General features: G+C 42.8%; 1 protein-coding gene across 10 annotated transcripts in view; it reads right to left on the bottom strand.

Moving 5' to 3' along the window:
* CCDC91 (coiled-coil domain containing 91) overlaps window positions 1–19,305 on the bottom strand; it is a 445,798-nt gene that overhangs the window by 196,219 nt on the left and 230,274 nt on the right. For all 10 annotated transcript variants that reach the window (XM_019482221.2, XM_059726688.1, XM_059726684.1 and 7 more), the window contains one exon: window positions 18,176–18,253. In XM_019482221.2, coding sequence (XP_019337766.1) covers window positions 18,176–18,253 — 78 coding nt within the window. The remainder of the gene's footprint in view (window positions 1–18,175; window positions 18,254–19,305) is intronic.

Here is a 19,305-nt window from a genome sequence, read left to right as displayed (position 1 = left end):
CACAAACACACTCATAGAATGTAGACTTTTAATGCCTTGATTCTTCTGATTAATGAAAAACAGAACATGAATAAACCTGAAAATAGATAGAGGGTTAAATATTCTAGAAAAAAAGATTTTTCGGGATTTTCTTTTCATCTCTCTTTTACCATTTCCTTTTTTTTAGGTACTGGGCCAGAATGATGGAAAAAACTTACCAGATATTCTGAAAACATCAATCCTAAAACTAACATGACTCTCCAATGGTTTAAGTTCTGCCCTCATTCTGATATATTATTCAACACTTACAACCCACTGTCCAAAGCAAAACACATATGGAACAAGTCAGAGAGGCAGCAAGACCGAAGTACTTGAGACACTAATTCAGTGCTTATTCGGGAAAGGTTCTTAATTACTTTTTCCCCCAATGACTATGGTTTAAAGCCTCTTTTTCCCTAAAGAATCGCAAAGGGAGTTAATGCTACAACTTCCTCCTTTTCTAAATACCTCTGATGATATAAGATTATTTAAATTATACCCTTTTTACTTATAGGTCAATCAAGTTTTGACCATAACAGTTCAAAGAATTACTCCACAGATTCTGGCAGTATAACATTCAATTTTATTTTCAGAAATTTCTAGCCTCCATGGCTATAATTCACCACCAGTAAAGTCAGTGATAGGAAACATGAAAAAACAGGATAGAGGAAAAACTTTAGTTATGTCTACACTAATCTTTCCGTATTACTGGCACGCTACCCCACTGGGTGAATTATACTCATGAATTTTCTTAGCAGAGATGCTTGTGGGTCTAGAGCAGATTTAAGACAGAAGCTGCTTTGAGAGATCTTGCTATCTAGTATCATTATGTAGATCTTAGCCAATGAAAGCAGATCAACTTGTAGTCATATTAATAAACTATAGGATCTATTAATAGACTATAGGATCTCTTGCAAATCAGGAAATTTTACATTTGGTTGTGTGCTCCCCTCACTCCCAACATTTATATACTATAAAAAAAACCTCTGTACACTTTTATAGTGAATTATCTCCAATTATATCAGTGTTTAGATTTGTCAAGTATATTATATTTTTCTCAATTAATGAGGCTCTGAGTCAGAAATATTTTCCATTTGGAAATATATATCAGGTGTGACAGCCTTAGTCACTGTCCTACTGAAAGCAGGCCAAAGGTATACCTTATACACTAACTCAGGGCTGTCCAATTCCTTGGTGGTTGGGGGCAACAACACTGCATGAACCACAGTCTGGGACAGAGAGGAGGGAGGAGAGTGGCATGTTGCATTAGGCTGGTTGCTGGCCCTCCCCCCGCCCCAGCCTTGACCGCATGTGCAGCTCAGACAACCCAGCTTCTCCCTGCTGGGTACACAGTATGGGCAAACCAGCTTCCCCACTGCACATACAGTGTGGGCAGTTCCTTTGCTGCCATGTAGGCCTGTGTGAAGCACCTAGTATTCGCTTTGGATTCGGCTGATTAGGGGGACAGTAATTCAATTCGATGATTCGAATCACTGTCCCGATTCAATTCGGCGATTTGGCTGCTGCTGAATCTCCGAATCAGGCAGGCCCATCCCCTGTCCACTCTCAGCCCTAGCAATGGCTGCCCCACCCACCCACCCCACCTCCTGGCACTTGTTAAAAAAAAGCCCCTACTCAGCGGATGCTGACAGGCGGGGGGCGATCTCCGATGCCCCCCACTGCTCCACACTGCATGGGGGGCTCTGCACAAGCCCCCCAACCCCTTCCTCGCTCCCCCAGCCCCCCCACGGGTGTCCCACCCAGGCCAGCTCTGTCCCTTTAAGGAAAAAAACCCAAGAAAACCCCCAGACTCACTGCTCCTGCTGGCGGGGGTGATCCCTTCTGCCACCGCTGCCCTGTGCCACATGGGGGGCTCTGCACGAGCCTCCAAAGCCCTGAGGCCGCTGCAGGAGCGCTGAGTCTGGGGGTTTTCTTGGCTTTTTTTTTTTTCTTAAAGGGCCGGAGCTGGCCCAGGTGGGGCACCTGTGGGAGGGCTGGAGGAGCAGGGGGTGCCGAGCCCCCCATACAGTGTCGGGCAATGGGGGGGCAGCAGGCATTGTCCCCCCACCCAGCAGCACCCAGTGAGCCAGGGCTTTTTTTTAAAGTACCGGGAGTTGGAGAGGGCAGGGGCAGCCATGGGGGAGCTGGGGGAGTGGGCAGGGGTTGGGGAGGGCTGGGGGAGTGCAGGGGAGCGGGGGGGCTGGCAGGGGTTCCCCCATGATCCCCTCCCCCCTCCCCTAGTACTTATCAGCTCAGAGTCAGCTGCAGCTCCCTGCTGCAGCCACCAGAGACTCCATGAATCATCAAAGCTCTCTGAATCTTTTCCAAAGATTCGGAGAATTTTGAATTGATTCGGACCTTTAAATCGGTCCCCTGATTCGATCTGGATTCAGAGATTCGGCCACCGAATCAGGCCAAATCTCCTCCGAATCGAATCACCACCCAAAGCTTTGCATAGCTCTACTGCCATGCACACAGTAGTGCAGCCTGGCTCCCCTTTGCCATGCACGCAAGTAGCTCAGCCCCCTCCCTTGCTCACAGTATGTGTAGCACAAACACCCCATCCCTATCCCACTACCCTACTCTACCCTCAAGAGTGGGGGGAGGGGAGGGGAGGGGATGCTTGGAGATCATGTCTATCACTGCATCAGAAGCATTGAAGTGAGCGGCAGGCAGCTGGCAGGAGACACCAGGGTACGTGTTAGCCCCTTGGGCTAGGGACAGACATTCAGAAAGCCTGAGTATGAATTGATTCAATCTTTGCAGGTTAGCCTAACCTGGCTAAGTTAAATCAATTTTGTAACCAGACAGACATCCCAGAAATGCAGGCACATGCCTGCAGTGTCTCAGGCTAGAAGCAGGGGGGTGTTAGAGCAGCCCTCCATTCCTTTTCAAAGTGCTGAGCTGAGGCCCCAGCAGGACATTTTGATTAGGGAGGGGTTCCCCCCTACGTCTGACCAGCCCAGCAGGGAACTGATAACAGTGTTTATCATCTCATTAAGAAAACAACAGAGGGACATTACCAGCTACCTGTTGACTCTCCCTTTGTCTTGTCTGCCACAGCATGGACCACAGCCATCACGTGGTCTGCTAGCTCAGTGTTTCTCAACTAGTGGAATGCAAAGGTCGTGTAGGTGGGACTTCAACTTATTGCCTGATTGAAAAAAATCGGTTGTTTGCACTTCAAATAGATGAATCGACAAATATCTCAAACAGTGCAATCTTGTGGGGTTTTGCTTTTATCATGGTGAGACCAGGGTTTTTTGACAAAATGGTTGGTGGGATATAAGGTGCAAAAGGTTGAGATCCACTGAGATAGCTAATGCTATATGTCTGTGTAAGGCAGAGGGGATGGCAGAATCCCTGCTTAGCAGGGAGTGGTGAGCGGGAAGCCAGGCAGACACTTGTAGTCTGTGCCAAGCTGCAGCCAGGGAGCAAAGGGGAGGGGCCGGGCCTGCTGTGGAGCAAAGAGCCCCAGCCAGGGAGCATGCTGGGATACTGGGGGAGTAGGGTTTAGCTTAAACTAGCAAGGGATCTGGAACAGACATTGCTTAAACTGGTTTGACCCAAATCAGTTAAGCCTGATACAACATTCAACCAGGTTTATCTGAAACCAGTTTCAGCCATTTTCAAACTGGTTTATGTGCACTGAACATCTGTTCTGTTACAGGTTTAAACCAATTTCTGATCAGTTAAACTGGTTTATGTGTAATGTTTGTCCCTAGCCTTACCAGCCTCATGGGGCCACCAGGCCACCAGTTAGACAGCCCTGAACTAACTGAATTAGAGATGCATGAGCTTTCCTAAGCAATAGCTCACTTCCTACAATGCTAAGGTACAATTGCCTTTAGCCTGGCTTCAAACTAACACAGCTAACTACCTTTGTCTTCCTACTGATAAGTTTAGCTTCAAAGCTATGGTCTTTTGGATTGGTTTTTCTCATCTGGGTCACTCTACAAGTGATAGAGCAAGAAGAAAGGAAACTTGCACACTAATAGTCAAATTTAAAAAGGCAGATGCAAAAAGAATTCAAACAATGTTTTTATAAAATCCTACTAATCTGTTATACGGCAAGAAAAAGGTTAATTGTTCTCAACTACTGTGGCTACTAAGTGCCAATCAGGAGGGAGGAAGTGACTGATTAAAGTTAGGAGTTGCTGAAAAGGGGCTGCTAATTCCATCCTGATTAGGTTGCCGATGATGAAAATAATATTATAGCAGATGGCAGCTATTGACATTGATGGGGGCCAATGGTTTCTGAGTATTAGATCAGTATTGATTACTGAGTATTGATTCTGAGATGCTAGTAGATTGCCTTCCCTGATGGATAGGTCAATTATATTGGTCATGAATATGCTGAAATACTCTTTGCTTGTTTCTATCAGCTGAAAAGGGACAGGATTTGACTCAGACTTTGTGGCAAACAAACTCTTCTTTTACGAAGTCCAATTCCTGCTTCATGTGGCTCTTTCAGCATTGCAGCATTTGCGTTATAACTACAGGTTCCTTTGGACATCTTCCCCAGTGTGTAAAAAATTCAAATTGCAAATCATAGTGTACACATGAATTTTATGGCAACTTACAAAAAGAGAAAGACAGAAGATCTGCAATTAATCTCTGAATTTGCACTCTATGTGCTAAAGCTGTTCGAGTAAAATGTAAAGAGACTGCAGATTGATCACTGCACTTTTTCTCAATGGCTTTTTATAGCTATCCTGCTGCATGAATAAGAGGAAGACTTTCACAGCTCTCAGTTTTCATCTGGCTCCAAATTGGAACAGTATTCTTCATATTTCCTAGACATGTGTCAAGCCTTCCCAAGTTATGCTGTCGTCTTGGACATGGAATAAGCTAAATTGTGGTGTCTCAGAGGAAGAACTGAAATCTGGCCAAAATTCAGTTCTTCTCTTCTCACAAGAAACAGAATTGTCTAAAAGTGATTTCCTGATGCAAAATTAATTACCAAAAATTATAATTAATCCTGTTAAATTTTGCTTTGCTTACAGGGTTAACTGTTGTGTGAAAAATCTATTGTGGGAGCAGAAACTTCAGAGAGGCAACTCCGTGGGTGTGGAGAAAAAGACCATCAAATTCCCTGCATCCCCTTACAAAGTAATAGTGCAAAATACTCAATGGCAAAGATTGTTGGAGATGACCCTGAAAGTAGAAAGGATTGGAAGTCTTATCATCTTTAAGTCAAAATTCTGTAAAAGGAAACCATCCATCTGATTAATGGAAACTTTCTTTCAAAGGACTAATCATTGCATAAAATAATCCAGGTAAATAAGCACTACCAAATAAATACACCTGCTGGTAACCATATATTCTTTAAATCTTCCATTAGTGGATATTTTGCACAGGGAGAAATACAAATAAAACTCAGGAAATCTTAGTTCAGTAAACAGACGAGGTATGACAATTTTAGAACAAAAGCCTGATTAAACAAGCAAAGGAAAAACTCTTATGTTGCTTGTAGTAAATAATCTTAAAAAGTGGCATGATCCCATGAAAATCTTTCCAAGATCTACATTTACTTTTCTTTATTGTAGTTAATTATCAGGGATAAAAGTTTAAGAAAATAATGACATGAAAGACAGAAATTAAACAAAATTAGGTAAACATCAGAGGGGAAACTTGGACTACATAGCACACTAGGTTCACATTTAGTTTGTTTTCTCATGTTTTTTAATAGGAATTTCACATGTTTTTATCCACAGTCTGTTAGAGAAGGTTTATTTATTGAATGAACTTGAGAATGTTAGACTCTCAACAATGGCCAAAGCTTTTGAGGTTTTGTGCAGCAAAATGTCTAGCAGTCTCTTTCTAATGGATTTCCCAGCCCATTTGGTGAATAAATATTCCAAAGATAACGGATGTTACTCTAAAGTTTTAGGTGTGTTCAAGCACTCCAGATTAGCCCAAATGTTTTCATTTTTCTTACATGAACTCTACTTTCCTGAGGGCTGACACTTTCAAATAGATAAATGAACAATGAAATTGATGTTTTTAATGGGGTTCAAAAATGTAGATGGTGCCAGGAAATATATAAAATAAGTTCACTGGTTTGCTTCAAAGTAAGAAATCTATTCTATTAAGAAATGAATATGAAGAAGAATTTGTAATGGTGAAAACTAGCTAATATGTTTATTTGCCATTTAACTAATAAATTAACAAAAATGTAAAGCCATCACATTGGTGGGGTTACTCACCGAGTATCGTGAGAGAGAGAAAAGTTGCCAGACAATGAGACACTTTAAACCAGTTATTTCTTGGTCTGAAGACGGGAAAAAATTCTGTAGGGAAAATTTTCTAATGTTTCTGTGTATTGGTAACCTCTGTAGCCCATACAGGAAAAATATAAAACAACAGCCATTATTACCACATGATTATGTACTTAAATGATCAAATAAAAACACAGGATCCATTAAGAGTTCTCTAATCATTCTAGTAAAGCTGTGTACAAGTGGGCATTCTGGCAAGGCTGTAGAGTTTGGTAGATTTTATACGGAGGCTACATGTACTGGCATTCAAAAATGGACACATATAATTTTATTCCTATTACTCTATACTGTCCTGCTTCTTAATGGTACTTTTCCCTGCTCTCTCCTATGGAATTGCAAATGAATTGAATTGAGTTGAAGATTTTTTTTATTGTCAAACTATCCTCCACTCTTTACCTGAGATAGTGCAGAGTCACTTGGAAGGACCAGATGCGTTTAAGTCAGCAGGCCTGGCTGAGTTCCATCTGAGGGTACTGAAAGCACTGGCTGATGTCATTGCACAGCCACTGGCAAGATTATTTGAGCGCTTGTGGCACATGGGCCAGGTCCTAGAGGACTGGAAAAGGGCCAATGTGCTTCCTATTTTCAAGAAGGGGAGGAAGGACGATCCAAGCAACTACAGACCAGTCAGTCTCACCTCCATCCTTGGTAAAGTCTTTGAAAAGATTATTAAGGCTCATAGATGTGAGAGCCCAGCAGGAAAAATTATGCTGAGGGGAAACCAGCACAGGTTCGTAGCAGGTAGATCATGCCTGACTAATCTAGTCTCTTTTTAAGACCAGGTTACAAAACACCTGGACGCAGGAGTAGGGGTAGATATCGTTTACTTAGACTTCAGGAAGGCCTTCGATACGGTATCCCACACCATACTGGTGAACAAATTAAGAGGCTGTGACTTGGATGATTACACAGTCCAGTGGGTGGCAAATTGTCTAGAAGGCCGTACCCAGAGAGTGGTGGTGGATGGGTCGGTATCGACCTGGAAGGACATGGGCAGTGGGGTCCCACAGGGCTCGATCCTTAGACTGATACTCTTCAATGTCTTCATCAGTGACTTGGACGAGGGAGTGAAGTGTACTCTGTCCAAGTTTGCGGATGATACAAAACTGTAGGGAGAAGTGGACACACCGGAGGGCAGGGAACAACTACAGGCAGACGTGGACAGGTTGGACAAATGGGCAGAAAACAAAAGACAGCAATTTAACAAGGAGAAATGCAAAGTGCTGCACCTAGGGAAGAAAAATGTCCAGCACACCTACTGCCTAGGAAATGACCTGCTCGGTACCACAGAAGCGGAAAGGGATCTCGGAGTCCTAGTGGACTCCAAAATGAACATGAGTCATCAGTGTGACAAAGTCATCAGCAAAGCTAACTGCACTTTATCATGCATCAGCAGATGCATGACAAACAGAACCAAGGAGGTGATACTTCCCCTCTATCGGGCACTGGTCAGACCGCAGTTGGAATACTGTGTGCAGTTTTGGGTGCCGCACTTCAAGAGGGATGTGGATAACCTGGAGAGGGTCCAGGGAAGGGCCACTTGTATGGTTAAGGGCCTGCAGGCCAAGCCCTATGAGGAGAGACTAGGGCACCTGGACCTCTTCAGCCTCCGCAACAGAAGGTTGAGGCAACTTTGTGGCTGCCTATAAATTCATGATGGGGGCGCAGAAGGGAATTGGTGAGGCTCTACTCACCAAGGCACCCCTGGGGGTCACAAGAAATAATGGCCATAAGCTAGCAGAGAGCAGATTTAGACTGGACATTAGGAAGAACTTCTTCACAGTTAGAGTGGCCATAATCTGGAACGGGCTCCCAAGGGAGGTGGTGCTCTCCCCTACCCTGGGGGTCTTCAAGAGGAGGTTAGATAGGCATCTGGCTGGAGTCATCTGAACCCAGCACACTTTCCTGCCTATGCAGGGGGTCAGACTTGATGATCTATTAAGGTCCCTTCCGACCCTAACATCTATGAATCTAAACAGTTCCCTCCATCATATGACAGGTCTCTTACCAGTGACCTTGCAACAGAGAGATCAGTGGAAACATGCACCTAAAACCACATACTTTTGAAACCCATACCATGTGTAAAACTAGTATCTAAAAAGATTCAGACCAACAGAGAGGATCTCTTTGAACTTTGTACATTTCCCCCCCTAGAAGAATGATACATTTGCCAATGAAGAACCAGCAGTTACTTACCTTAAAGCACTGGGAAGGCAACCTTTTTGGCAGTCATGCCATAAATTGCCTGTACCCTCCCCAAGTGCCACTTTGACCCCCTTCCTGCTATCTGCTCCCTGCCCAGTCTGTCATGTGCCATACACAAAAGCAGCCCAGGCCTTGTGCTATTTCTGCCTTATGGTATGTGACTTTTTTCAAAATGTCCTACCCACAGAGGATCATTGGAAACTAGGGCCAGAAGGGACTTCATGAAGTCTTCTAGTCTAGCCCCAGATCAAGGCAGGATCATCCTTAACTAAAACATTCCAGCTAAGTACTGTATCTGTCTAACCTGCTCTTGAAAACTTCCAAGAATGGAGATTCCACTACTTTTCTAGATATCCTGTACCAACACTTAACTATATTCATACTCAGAAAGTTTTTCCTAAACTCTAAACTAAATTTCCTCTGCTGCAATGTAAGGACATTGCTCCCAGTCCTCTCCCCTACAGCCACAAAGAAAAGCCTATCTCCATCTTTTCTGTAATCATCGTTCAGGTATTTGAAGACTGTTACCATATCTCCACCTCCATCTTCTCTTCTCCAGACTAAATAATCCTAGTTCTTTCAGACTTTCCTCATAAGTCTTGCCACCAAGGCCCCTAATCACTTTTGTTGTTCTGAACCAGACTCTTGAATCTGTTCAAGGAGCAGATCCTTGATACCAGACTGTTCCTTGATGTACAATATTAAGGAACAGATACTGTACATCTCAAAAGAACACTGTATGATAACAAGTCTTTCTTTGGATGGTTGTCCATATATATCCCACCTCTGGTGATTCACAGCTAGGGAATTTATGGCATGGAGATGAGTTCCCCAAGTCTCTTTAAACAAACTTTTGGATAGGCCTGGTAAAAGAGGTAGCAGTCTCTTTGAAAGTGGAGCCTTTGAGCTGGTGGCAGACTAAGGAACAGTGCTTTGAAGAAGTGTGGACAGATCCTCCTCTAACCAACCTGTGTCTCTGAAATTACTACCATTCTCAGGGAAGCCACTAAGCCATTTGAGCCCTGCTGATGTGAGATCTAACCTGCCTGGGTGGAACCAACATATTTAAGCTCAAAGCATTATTTAAAACACTCATGGTAGAATCAGACATAGCATTTGAAATGCTTCCAAATATACTTGGAAGCATTAAAAATAATATTGGTATGACCACACACACATACCCCACATCTCCTGTCACAGTCCAGTTACTGGGAGTCTGCATGGTGAGCTGTGAAATCTGACGAGCAAACAGACAAGCAATTTGGAGCTGTGTTTTGGAGCTATGCAGGTTGGACTGCTGTAGTGTCAACGTAGCAGGGTCCTTCCGCCTGAGCATTAATAGATTCTAGCATGCAGAAAAGCACTTTTATTAATATTTAACTAGCCAGATGCAAAGAGGTTGTGAATAGATTTAGGATCTAACCATTTTTCTGGAACATCACATAGGAAGGGAGGTAATACTATTAAGGTTGAGTTGATAATTTCACTGGATCCAATACGGGGGTTTTATTAGTACAAGAACTGTCTGGGCCACGAACACTTGTTATATCTTCTTCAGGTTTTCTCAGGATCCTGGATATTAATAGAACTTGTAAATAGGTTTACATTATTCATGGAGTCTGAAAGATGAGGAGAAAATCCAGAGAACTCAGGTTGCACTCCTCCCATAAAACAATGCTATTGGATATCTGTCATGACCTGTACTGTCAATAAACACAGAACAGGGAAAATGCCATTCAGGCTAGATATATAGCTCTGAATATTTATTCATAGATTAATCTCTTTGAGAATCCAGAGCCTGGGATTTGAAGATGGCCCAAATAAACTCCAAATTCATCACCAAGATCTTGACAGGTATAAGTGGATAAAATGGTACCCTCCCCTCAAAGGTAAAAACAGTCCTTCCATACAGTAGTCACACAAATTCTCTAAGGACTTAAACCTTCTTGTCTAGATGATGTCTGCTTATTAGATTCAGACTGCAGACCATAGACAAAGTTTGTAGTAAATCTGTCATGCAAAGAAAGGTAAAGGCATAATCCCATGCGACTCAGAAGTATTAGGTGAACAGATGTCTGATGATGAGTACACAACTGATTGATGAGGTTTATGATTATGTTAAACCTATTCTCTGGCAGACAAGCCTTTGCAGATGTAGAACCTAGGACAAGACTAAAAAATAATCCAAGTCTATTGTTATGCAATGTTAGGATTCTTTAGGAAAGAAAAAATGTGGAAAAAAATCATCATATAAGACAAGGAAGAGATTAAGGCTAGCACAAAGCATACCAATATGGAACCCCAAAGTCCCAAAATGTTAGAGCTAAGCATGCTTCAAGGCTACTCCTCCACTAGAGGTACAAACCCATTTCATCTTTGAAAAAGGATTTGTTTTAGAACACCAAAAATGTCTGATACTGCTAATAAGCCAATTACTATGAAGATGTGTCAATTTAACAATCCAATATTTTTGAACCAGTTATCAAATTCTGCTTAATATTTTCATTGTCCATGTTTTTATATAATAGAAACCAAATCACATTAAGCTACCTCTAATGCACTAAAACAAGAAAGTTATAGTGTTTTTGTGCTAAAAAAAAGTTTTCCTTATGCTGAGATTTTTTTCACTAGTTAATTGCACATACCAAAAGACGTGTTTTAAGGCTGAATGTATGTTGTGTGGGCGGTAAGGCAGCAGCAGAGAGAAGCTGGCTGGCCTAGGATATAGAACACTGAACATCACTACAAACTTTAAGATAGCTTTCAATGATTAAATGTTAAATCATACAGATGGGATAAACTTGCCAAGATATCAAAGCTGCCCTTGTCAGAATGATCTAATGGTCCAAAGACAAGTCTAATTCTAATTCTGGATTTCACATGTTCTCTTTGTGGCTTGAACGTGTCTACATCATTATCTCCATATATGAAGTGGAAAAGTAATTAACTGCTACACTGCACAGATAATATGAGGATTAATTAGTTAATGCTTATAAAGTCCTTTGAAAACAGAAAGCACTTCTACAAATAAAAGCCTACTATTATAATAATATATAGCCTTAAACCCTAAAGAAGAGATATTTCAACACAGCATTAAAAATAGCTACACATAAGTGAATTAAGAGATTCAATAACTTCCACAGCTCTATATTTCAAAGAAAGGGGTAATCACATTTATGTTACACCTTCTTAAATTAAACAAACCTTATACTAAAGCTTTTTGTTTGGTTATCTGGCTACTGCCAACATGTCTGCAGAGTATAATAAAAATGCATTCCTAAAGATACAAATGAGTAGTGAAAAATGTTCTAAAGCTGTACAACATGTTTCAATAATTATAACAGACGGTTTTCTTACATTTACTTAAGGGGGTTGTTCCATATTGGGATATTAATCACTAATGCACATTTTAATATTGAATTCTGCCCCCCCTTTTTTTTTTTTCAAACAAAAAACACAAGATTGTTTGTTCTTATTGGATTTTTCTGCAGTCTAAAACTACTCTACTTTTGCACACGGTAAAGGGGCATTAAAAATGTATTAAAGCTATAAGCAGAAGACTGATTTTTTTTCTCTACCTGAAATACTTTTTTGATTTTCTCCTACTGCTTTGAAGATTGATTTGCTGCATGTTTGCAGAAGAGGTTGGTTGCAGTATTTTACATGGAGGCTGGCATATCTGATGTTATTCCTCCTCCGAGTACTGTGATCTCATTGACCAAAATGTGGCAACTAACCAACGAAGCAACAGGAAAACCTGTATGAAGTGTATTCATACCAGGGCTCCCTGATCTAAAAGAATATCTTTATATAACTTGAATATAAACAGTCTACAAGAAATAATAATTGTTCAGCAGTCTGTGAAGACCAGATTTAAAAGTCTCAAACAACTGGACTCCTCCTTTTAAATATAAATATTACTCAAGGGCAGACTATTTGATTGGATCCCTAATCTTTTGGGCCAAATCATAATTCCTAAAAATTTGAATCCTCTTTTTCTTGAATTGATCTGAAGTAGTAACTAAAAATAATTCAAATTGGTTATTTACTAGCTTAAGGAGAAATAGGGCAAGACATTTCCTAAGGGCTAGAGACAGAAGTTACGCATAAATGGGTTTAAGTGATCAGAAACCAGTTTAAACATGTAACAGAACAGAAGTTCAGTGCACACAAACTGCTTTCAAAATGACCAAAACTGATTTAAGATAAATCTGGTTGAATGTAGTATCACACTTAACTGATTTAGGTCAATCTGTTGGTTTATGGAACTTCTGACCTAGACCCCTTCCTGGTTTAAGTTAACTCACAGTCCTCCAGCATCCCAGGATGCTTCACAGCCCTGGGCTGAACTGAGCTGGGCTGTGCTGTCTGCTCTAGAAGAGCAGGACTGGCACCACCCTTCTCCTACCTCGCCAGAGCACTATCACTGCTCTGACTGGCTGAGAAGGGAGTGGGAGTGAGAAACCCCACTCCAGAGTGCCAGTAACCTGAGGGGAAGGGGAGAGAGTTAATCCCCTCCTCCATCCCCTCTCCTATCAGGATGGGACCTCAACCAGGGTCTGCCTGGCAGAGGGGCAGCAGCCCTTGCCAGATGTCCCCAGCACCTACACCCCAGGTCACTGGTCAAGTGGCAGGAGCGGGGGGTGAGGAGGCCCGGTGCTCCAGAGTGATCCATTTTTTTGTCTTTTTATTCACCCAGGGTTTATGCCCAGAGACAGTCTGAGAGGACCACAAGTCACAAAATCATACAAATCCAACTGGTCCACAGAATATATCCTTACTCCAAAAAAAACCTGGAGCTGTTATTCTAATTAGCCACTTTTCTAGTTCCGATAGCATTTTTCTCACCAAGCCTGCCATATCAAGTTAATCCAAAAAGCAGGAAAGTTCCTGAATTCCAACTTAATCTATGCTCCCTCCCTTGCAAAACCAGCTTGGCAAGTTTAAGTGATTGAGCCTTCAAACCCCTGGAATAGATCTGGCAATGCTCAACAGCTCTAAGTTCAGGCAGCTTCCAATTTCTAAGTCCATGGTCAATAAAATTTTCAAGTGCTGTGCATAATAAAGTCTCTTGGTTTAAGTGAATTCAGTAGTGCTGACCAAGGAAGGGGGCTGCTTGAACACTCCTGCAGTAAGCGGGGGTGGGGAGGCTGGGGGTGCCTGGCAAGGGCTACTGCCCCCCTTCTCATCTAGGCACACCTCAACTGGAGACTGTGCAGGCCAGGGTGGGGGCTTAAATGCCTCTCCAATCATACTCAGCACCTGCTGAGGCCTGGCCACACCCCTTCGCCCAAGCTCAGCTTCCCTTCAGCCTTCCGGCCACTTCAGAAGGGAAGGGAGAGCTTGCTCTAGCACCCCTAGCTTCTAACCTGGGCCACTGCAGGCATGTGGCTGCATTTCCAGAATCGAAAGTGAATGTCTATTCAGTTGCTTCTCGATTCAATCTACACAGGTTAGACTATTATTCAGTCTGTGCAATCTACTGCAAAGACTGAATCTATTCAGGCTTGGGATTTTAAATGTCTGTAATTAGCTCAGAAGTTTTTTCCAGAAAAATCAAAACATGACATATTCTTTTATGGCATCAGCTAATTCATGTGCAATTTGGGAAATTCTTTAAAAAAAAAAAAAGTTATCTACTTTAAGCTACAAAAAAATACACTGGTACTCATCTAAAGATGCAGACAAGCACTTTGTGAGATTTTTTTTTAAGTGCCTATAGCTCTACAGCATAAAAATAAACCTGGTTTAGTAGCTAGTGTAGCAGAATACCATCTCTGTCTCTCCCCAAATTCTGCTACCTGACAATTTGGTCACCATGGTTGCTGCAAAGGGCAGACTCCTTTGCCCCATCTCTTCTTGTAACCCTGAGTAGTAACCTGAGCTGGATAGATTCCTGAGGGTGGAGGGAAACCTGCTCCCTCTGCCTACATGCCTGGCATCACATACCTGGGTGGGGGGCTTAGGCTCCCTATTGTTCTCAGTAATGCCAACCTGACTGGGAAGGGGCTAAAGACCCTGCCAGTCTACCTGGCAACCAGTGATGCATTTCAAATTGGTTGCTGGCCTTCATTGGATCAGGTAAATGAGGTCATAAGGTCTATAGAAATTAAGGGCTGCCCAGGAGGAGGAGCAGAAGCCATGATGAAAACTCTCAGAGAAGCTGGACCATCTGAAACTTGCTCTCTCTCTTGAAACTCAAGATCAATGAACTGTCTGCCTCCAGAGGGAATCTACACCTGCCTCTAGATGATGCTTGTAAGCTACCTGAGATCTAACTAGGTATATAGCTTGCAGTAACTTACGTCAAAGGCTACCCAGCCACCCTGTTTGCTCCACGGGATTTCTCCGATATTGCTCTACCTGTACCCTAGTCCAAACCTACTCCTTATAACAAAGTTCTCCTTTGTACCTAGCATGGGGGACTTATTGGGAGAGGGTCTAGATTATGCCTTGGGGTCCACTTGGTTTGGCTGACTAAGGGAGACCACTATTTGTGCTTCCAACTGAGGGAAGCGCCCCAAGTTCTTGCAGCGGGTCGAGTACCCTCAAGGACTACTAGGCTTGTGTTTCCCATGGGGCACAGGGACAGGATCAGTCCAGACCCTGGGTGGTGCCACTGTTACCCCCAGGCTAGTAGGTGTGCTCCAGGAAGGGGGCCGGCCGGACATGAGGCACCCTCAGGGAGGTATTTGGATCCTAGAAGGTGATCAGGAGCAGTGAGGTGGGTGGCTCAATGCAGGAGTACCTGCTGCCGGCCCGCCACACCTAGTCCCATTTGAAAAAAACCCAAAAAACAACGTATTTGCCTCTTTAGGTGCTTAACTATCTTTAAACGAGTCTGGATGCTATTGCTTTAAGAGTTCCTACCATCACAACCGAATTAAGTTGTCAAATGCAATATACAGAAAATTAACAAAAGCAAAATGAAAAAGAAGTTGTAATTTGCAAAGGACTTGTATGCCTATATACTAAAAAAGGAGAAAATTCAGCTGCAACAATCAGTTAGCTAGGACCAGTTAAGTAGACTTCAATCTGTTTTTCAAAGGTATATACCAAGATAAATCTATAGCTATAGTACTCAGCTATACAATACAAACATGTTCATTAGTACTAGTATTAACATGTATTACACCTCATAATTAAAAATATAAATATTAAGGGAGAATTTCTCTTCATACACAGCATACTCAGAAGATATAATAGTTTGTTGCTTATATTTTACTTATTTCAGTATACTGAATCTTCAATCTAATTAAGAAAATTCCTAGAGGATCTCTGCTTTTCACATACTAAGTATACAGCAAAGGATAACACCTTTTTTTAGACATAAGACCTTGAGATGTGTTTATAGATACTCTGTGTAGCCACCATTGAATGCCCTAGAGCTGTGGAGAGTGGGATCACTGGGATCCCCTACCCTGAGACAGTTCACAGTGTGGGGATGCCCTAAAGACGGACTGTCTGGAAGTCCTGGTTCCACAGAAGGGAGCCTGGAAGAAGTCCTAAGAGTTCTGGTTAAGCCAGGGCTTCTCACTCCCAGTTTCACAGCTGCAATCCTGGAAGCTCTGACACAGCTAACTACCACACATCCATAGGCCTTGTGAGCACCAGAAGGGAATGAGACACACTACACCACTGGATGAGAATCAGGAAATGGGTTTAATTCCAAAGTCTGGTGAGGAATGTATTTAAAGTGAGTAAATGCCACTCTACCACTGTCTCTGAGCCTGACCCCTTTCTATGCTTTCTATTCCAACCTTTTATCTTCACTCTGATTCCTGTTTCTCACCCCTACAGCCAATTCCTTGCCCAGTTAGTCCTAGGTCATTACCTTCCACTCCAGCTCTTAGTCTGTAGTATCCTTGCTCAACCAGTTTCAGTTTTCCCACTGCAACCTACCTCCCTGTCATTTCTCTGTATTCCTTACTAGAGGTGCACAGATAGAGATTTTGGAGGCTGATACCAATAGCTGATATTTAAGGAGGCATATTGGTGGATACCAATCCAATTTCTGATACAGCTGCCTCCAGCTGGTCAGTCTAGTGTGCTAGAAGGGGAGGGGGAAGGGAAGGAGCATGGTGGGGCAGATCAACGACCCCCGCTGGTGAGGGAGGGGGCAGGCACTACCCAGGCGGGGCGGGGTGAGGGGGAGCCGAGGCTCATAGGGGGGTGGCTTTCACTGCTGCTTGCACCCTGGGAGGCACGGGGGGGGGAGGGGGAGCGTGCTCCTCAGATCTGCATGGGGTGGGCCAAGAAGGACTGCACCCGGGGCTACATGGGGCTGTTCTTGGCAGGGGCTGGGCTCAGAGCGGGCACCGGTGGCAGTGGGAGGATGGTGCATCTACCCCAAATTTCGCCGGTGCTCCACTTGATGCCCAACCTCCACCGAAGCATCAGGAAGAGCCAAGGCTGCGCTGAGCAGCTGGCAGCAGTGACACTAGGAGCAGAGCAGCGGTAAAAATTGCAGTGGATGCAGCATCCTGCCAGTGCCTGCTCTGAACCCAGCCCCTGCTGAGAAGAGCCTTGCACAGCCCCTCTCCCCAGCCCACCTCACCTTGATGTGGGGGCACACCCCCCCCCTCACCCTTCTGGGGTGCAAGGAGCGGTGGGAGCTGCTCCCCCCACACCTGGGCAGCACCTGCCCCTGCCCCCTCCCTCACCGTGGGAGGCATGCCCCACCACACCCCTTCCCTCCCCCCGCCCCCTCCACCACACCGGACTGACCATCTAAAGGCAGCTCTCTAAACTGCTGGCTCCGCTCCTCACTGCATGAGTGCCTGCACTGCACCTGTGCATAGCATAGCATTTATTGGCCAAATTGGCAGCCCCATCGGGCTGATATCTGATAGAGCAAATTTTCTTATTAGACCAATGTATTGGTGCATCTCTATTCCTTACCCACAGGTAACTGATTGGCATTCCTATCTTCTTTACCCTCCACTTCCAACTTCCAGTGAGATCCTTCATTTCTCTCCTCTCCCTTATCTCCCAATACTCAACCTCCTTGCCCAAGCACTCACAGCTTCTCTCCTTAATCTGAACAGATTCCTTGCCCCCATCTACTTCTTTGCCTTCCCTCTGATTCAGACTTTGTTGTGGGTGTGTTTGGAGAAAATATCTTTCTCTATACTCCCTGGATGGCAACAAGGATGGAGGAATGGACAACAACAGTGCAAGGCAAACATATTCCCTGCTCTGGGTTCCAATGCCTAGCTCCACATTCTGGTTTAGACCACCTAGGAGCAACCATTACAGAGAAAATGTGGATTTGCCACTGCAGTTCTTGGCTGGAATTGTTGAGTTGCTCTGTGAGAGTCACATGTCCACAATCTCTTCACCACTAAGAACTCCAATACAGAGAGGCAGTAAAGTTCATAAAAGAAAAGACCATGATAATTTAATAAGGGAAAATGCAATATTGTTCAGTTTTGGAAAAGGTTGAGCCATTTTGCCTGAAACATTCCAAAAATGCAACCCAAGACACCTACCCAGGATGCAAATTTTCAGTGCAAATGGTTAAAGTTTGGCAAAACAATAATCAGCTACTAAGAGTGTTTTATAATGGGAAATGCTAAACTACCTTAACGTTATATGTGCTACCTTTACTAAAGTTTATAATACAGGCTATAACTAATGTACAATGAACACTGTCCTCATGGCTCATTTACCTTGAATTCTTCCACAATAATACTCAGGGCTTCATGTCCAGCTTTCCTCATGTCTTCTAATTCATGCATATGTTTCTCCTGTAGAAAATAAATGTACCAAAGGTTATATAATAAGTAAATGAACTTGATATAACAATATGAAATGAGAGATGCAAGACTCTTAATAGGTCTTCCAGTATATTTGGTGAAGAAATCTTCCTAATTGTTCAGCAGTCTATGAAGACCAGATTTAAAAGTCTCAAACAACTGGACTCCTCCTTTTTTCTTTAGATATCATGTTTCTGTCTACCATCCCCAAGAAGCTGCCTAGAAGTTCATTGCTAAGAAGTTGTTCCTAATATTAAGTCTAAACTTCCCGTTTATTAATTTGATTGTGTTATTCCTTGTGTCACCCTAACTAGGAATTCTCTATTCTTTGTTTATATACCCCTTAGATTGTTTCCCTTTTATAATTATCATTTGCAGTAGTGGAAATCATTACTTTTAATTAGACCAAGATTTATTATGGTAATATGTAACTTCTCACCTGAGATGATATGACTTTTTTCAGCCCTTTACCATTTAGTAGGAGTTGAGAATACTTAGCATCTCTCAGGATCAGATTTTGCTGCCTCTTCTCAAATCAGTCACTCAAATGCTCTACCAGTTTTTGCTTAACTTTTAAAAAAAAAAAATTTTTGCTTTTTTGCTTAACTCATTTGAATTTATCAGTATCTTTCTAATGATGTGATGCTTAGAACCTAATAAAATATTTCAGGAATGGTTATGTTAGAACCATGTAGGAAGAGCTTTTCCTTTACATTTCATGATAACACTTTTCTATATATCTTATTAACAATGAATTCCCTGTAATAGCCAAAAAAATCCATTCAATTTGTCAATCATCACCCCTAGAACTCTTAAACGTACTACTTCTCTATTTTCTCCATACCAGTGGGTGCATCTACACATTCATTAAGGCGCAGTACTTACTGCACATTTATTTAGTACTTGATTATACAAGTACTAAATAAATGCATAGTAACTATGCGCATTCATAAATGTGCAGTAACTGGAGTTATTGTGCAGTAGTGCCAACAACCACCTTTTTAATGATGCTGCTGCATAGTAACCTAATAATACTGCACAGG

The sequence above is a fragment of the Alligator mississippiensis genome, chromosome 4 (genome assembly GCF_030867095.1).
Source record: "Alligator mississippiensis isolate rAllMis1 chromosome 4, rAllMis1, whole genome shotgun sequence".
NCBI classification, from domain to species: domain Eukaryota; kingdom Metazoa; phylum Chordata; order Crocodylia; family Alligatoridae; genus Alligator; species Alligator mississippiensis.
Note: the sequence above shows the minus strand (reverse complement) of the source record. Positions and strands in the feature narration are given on the sequence as shown.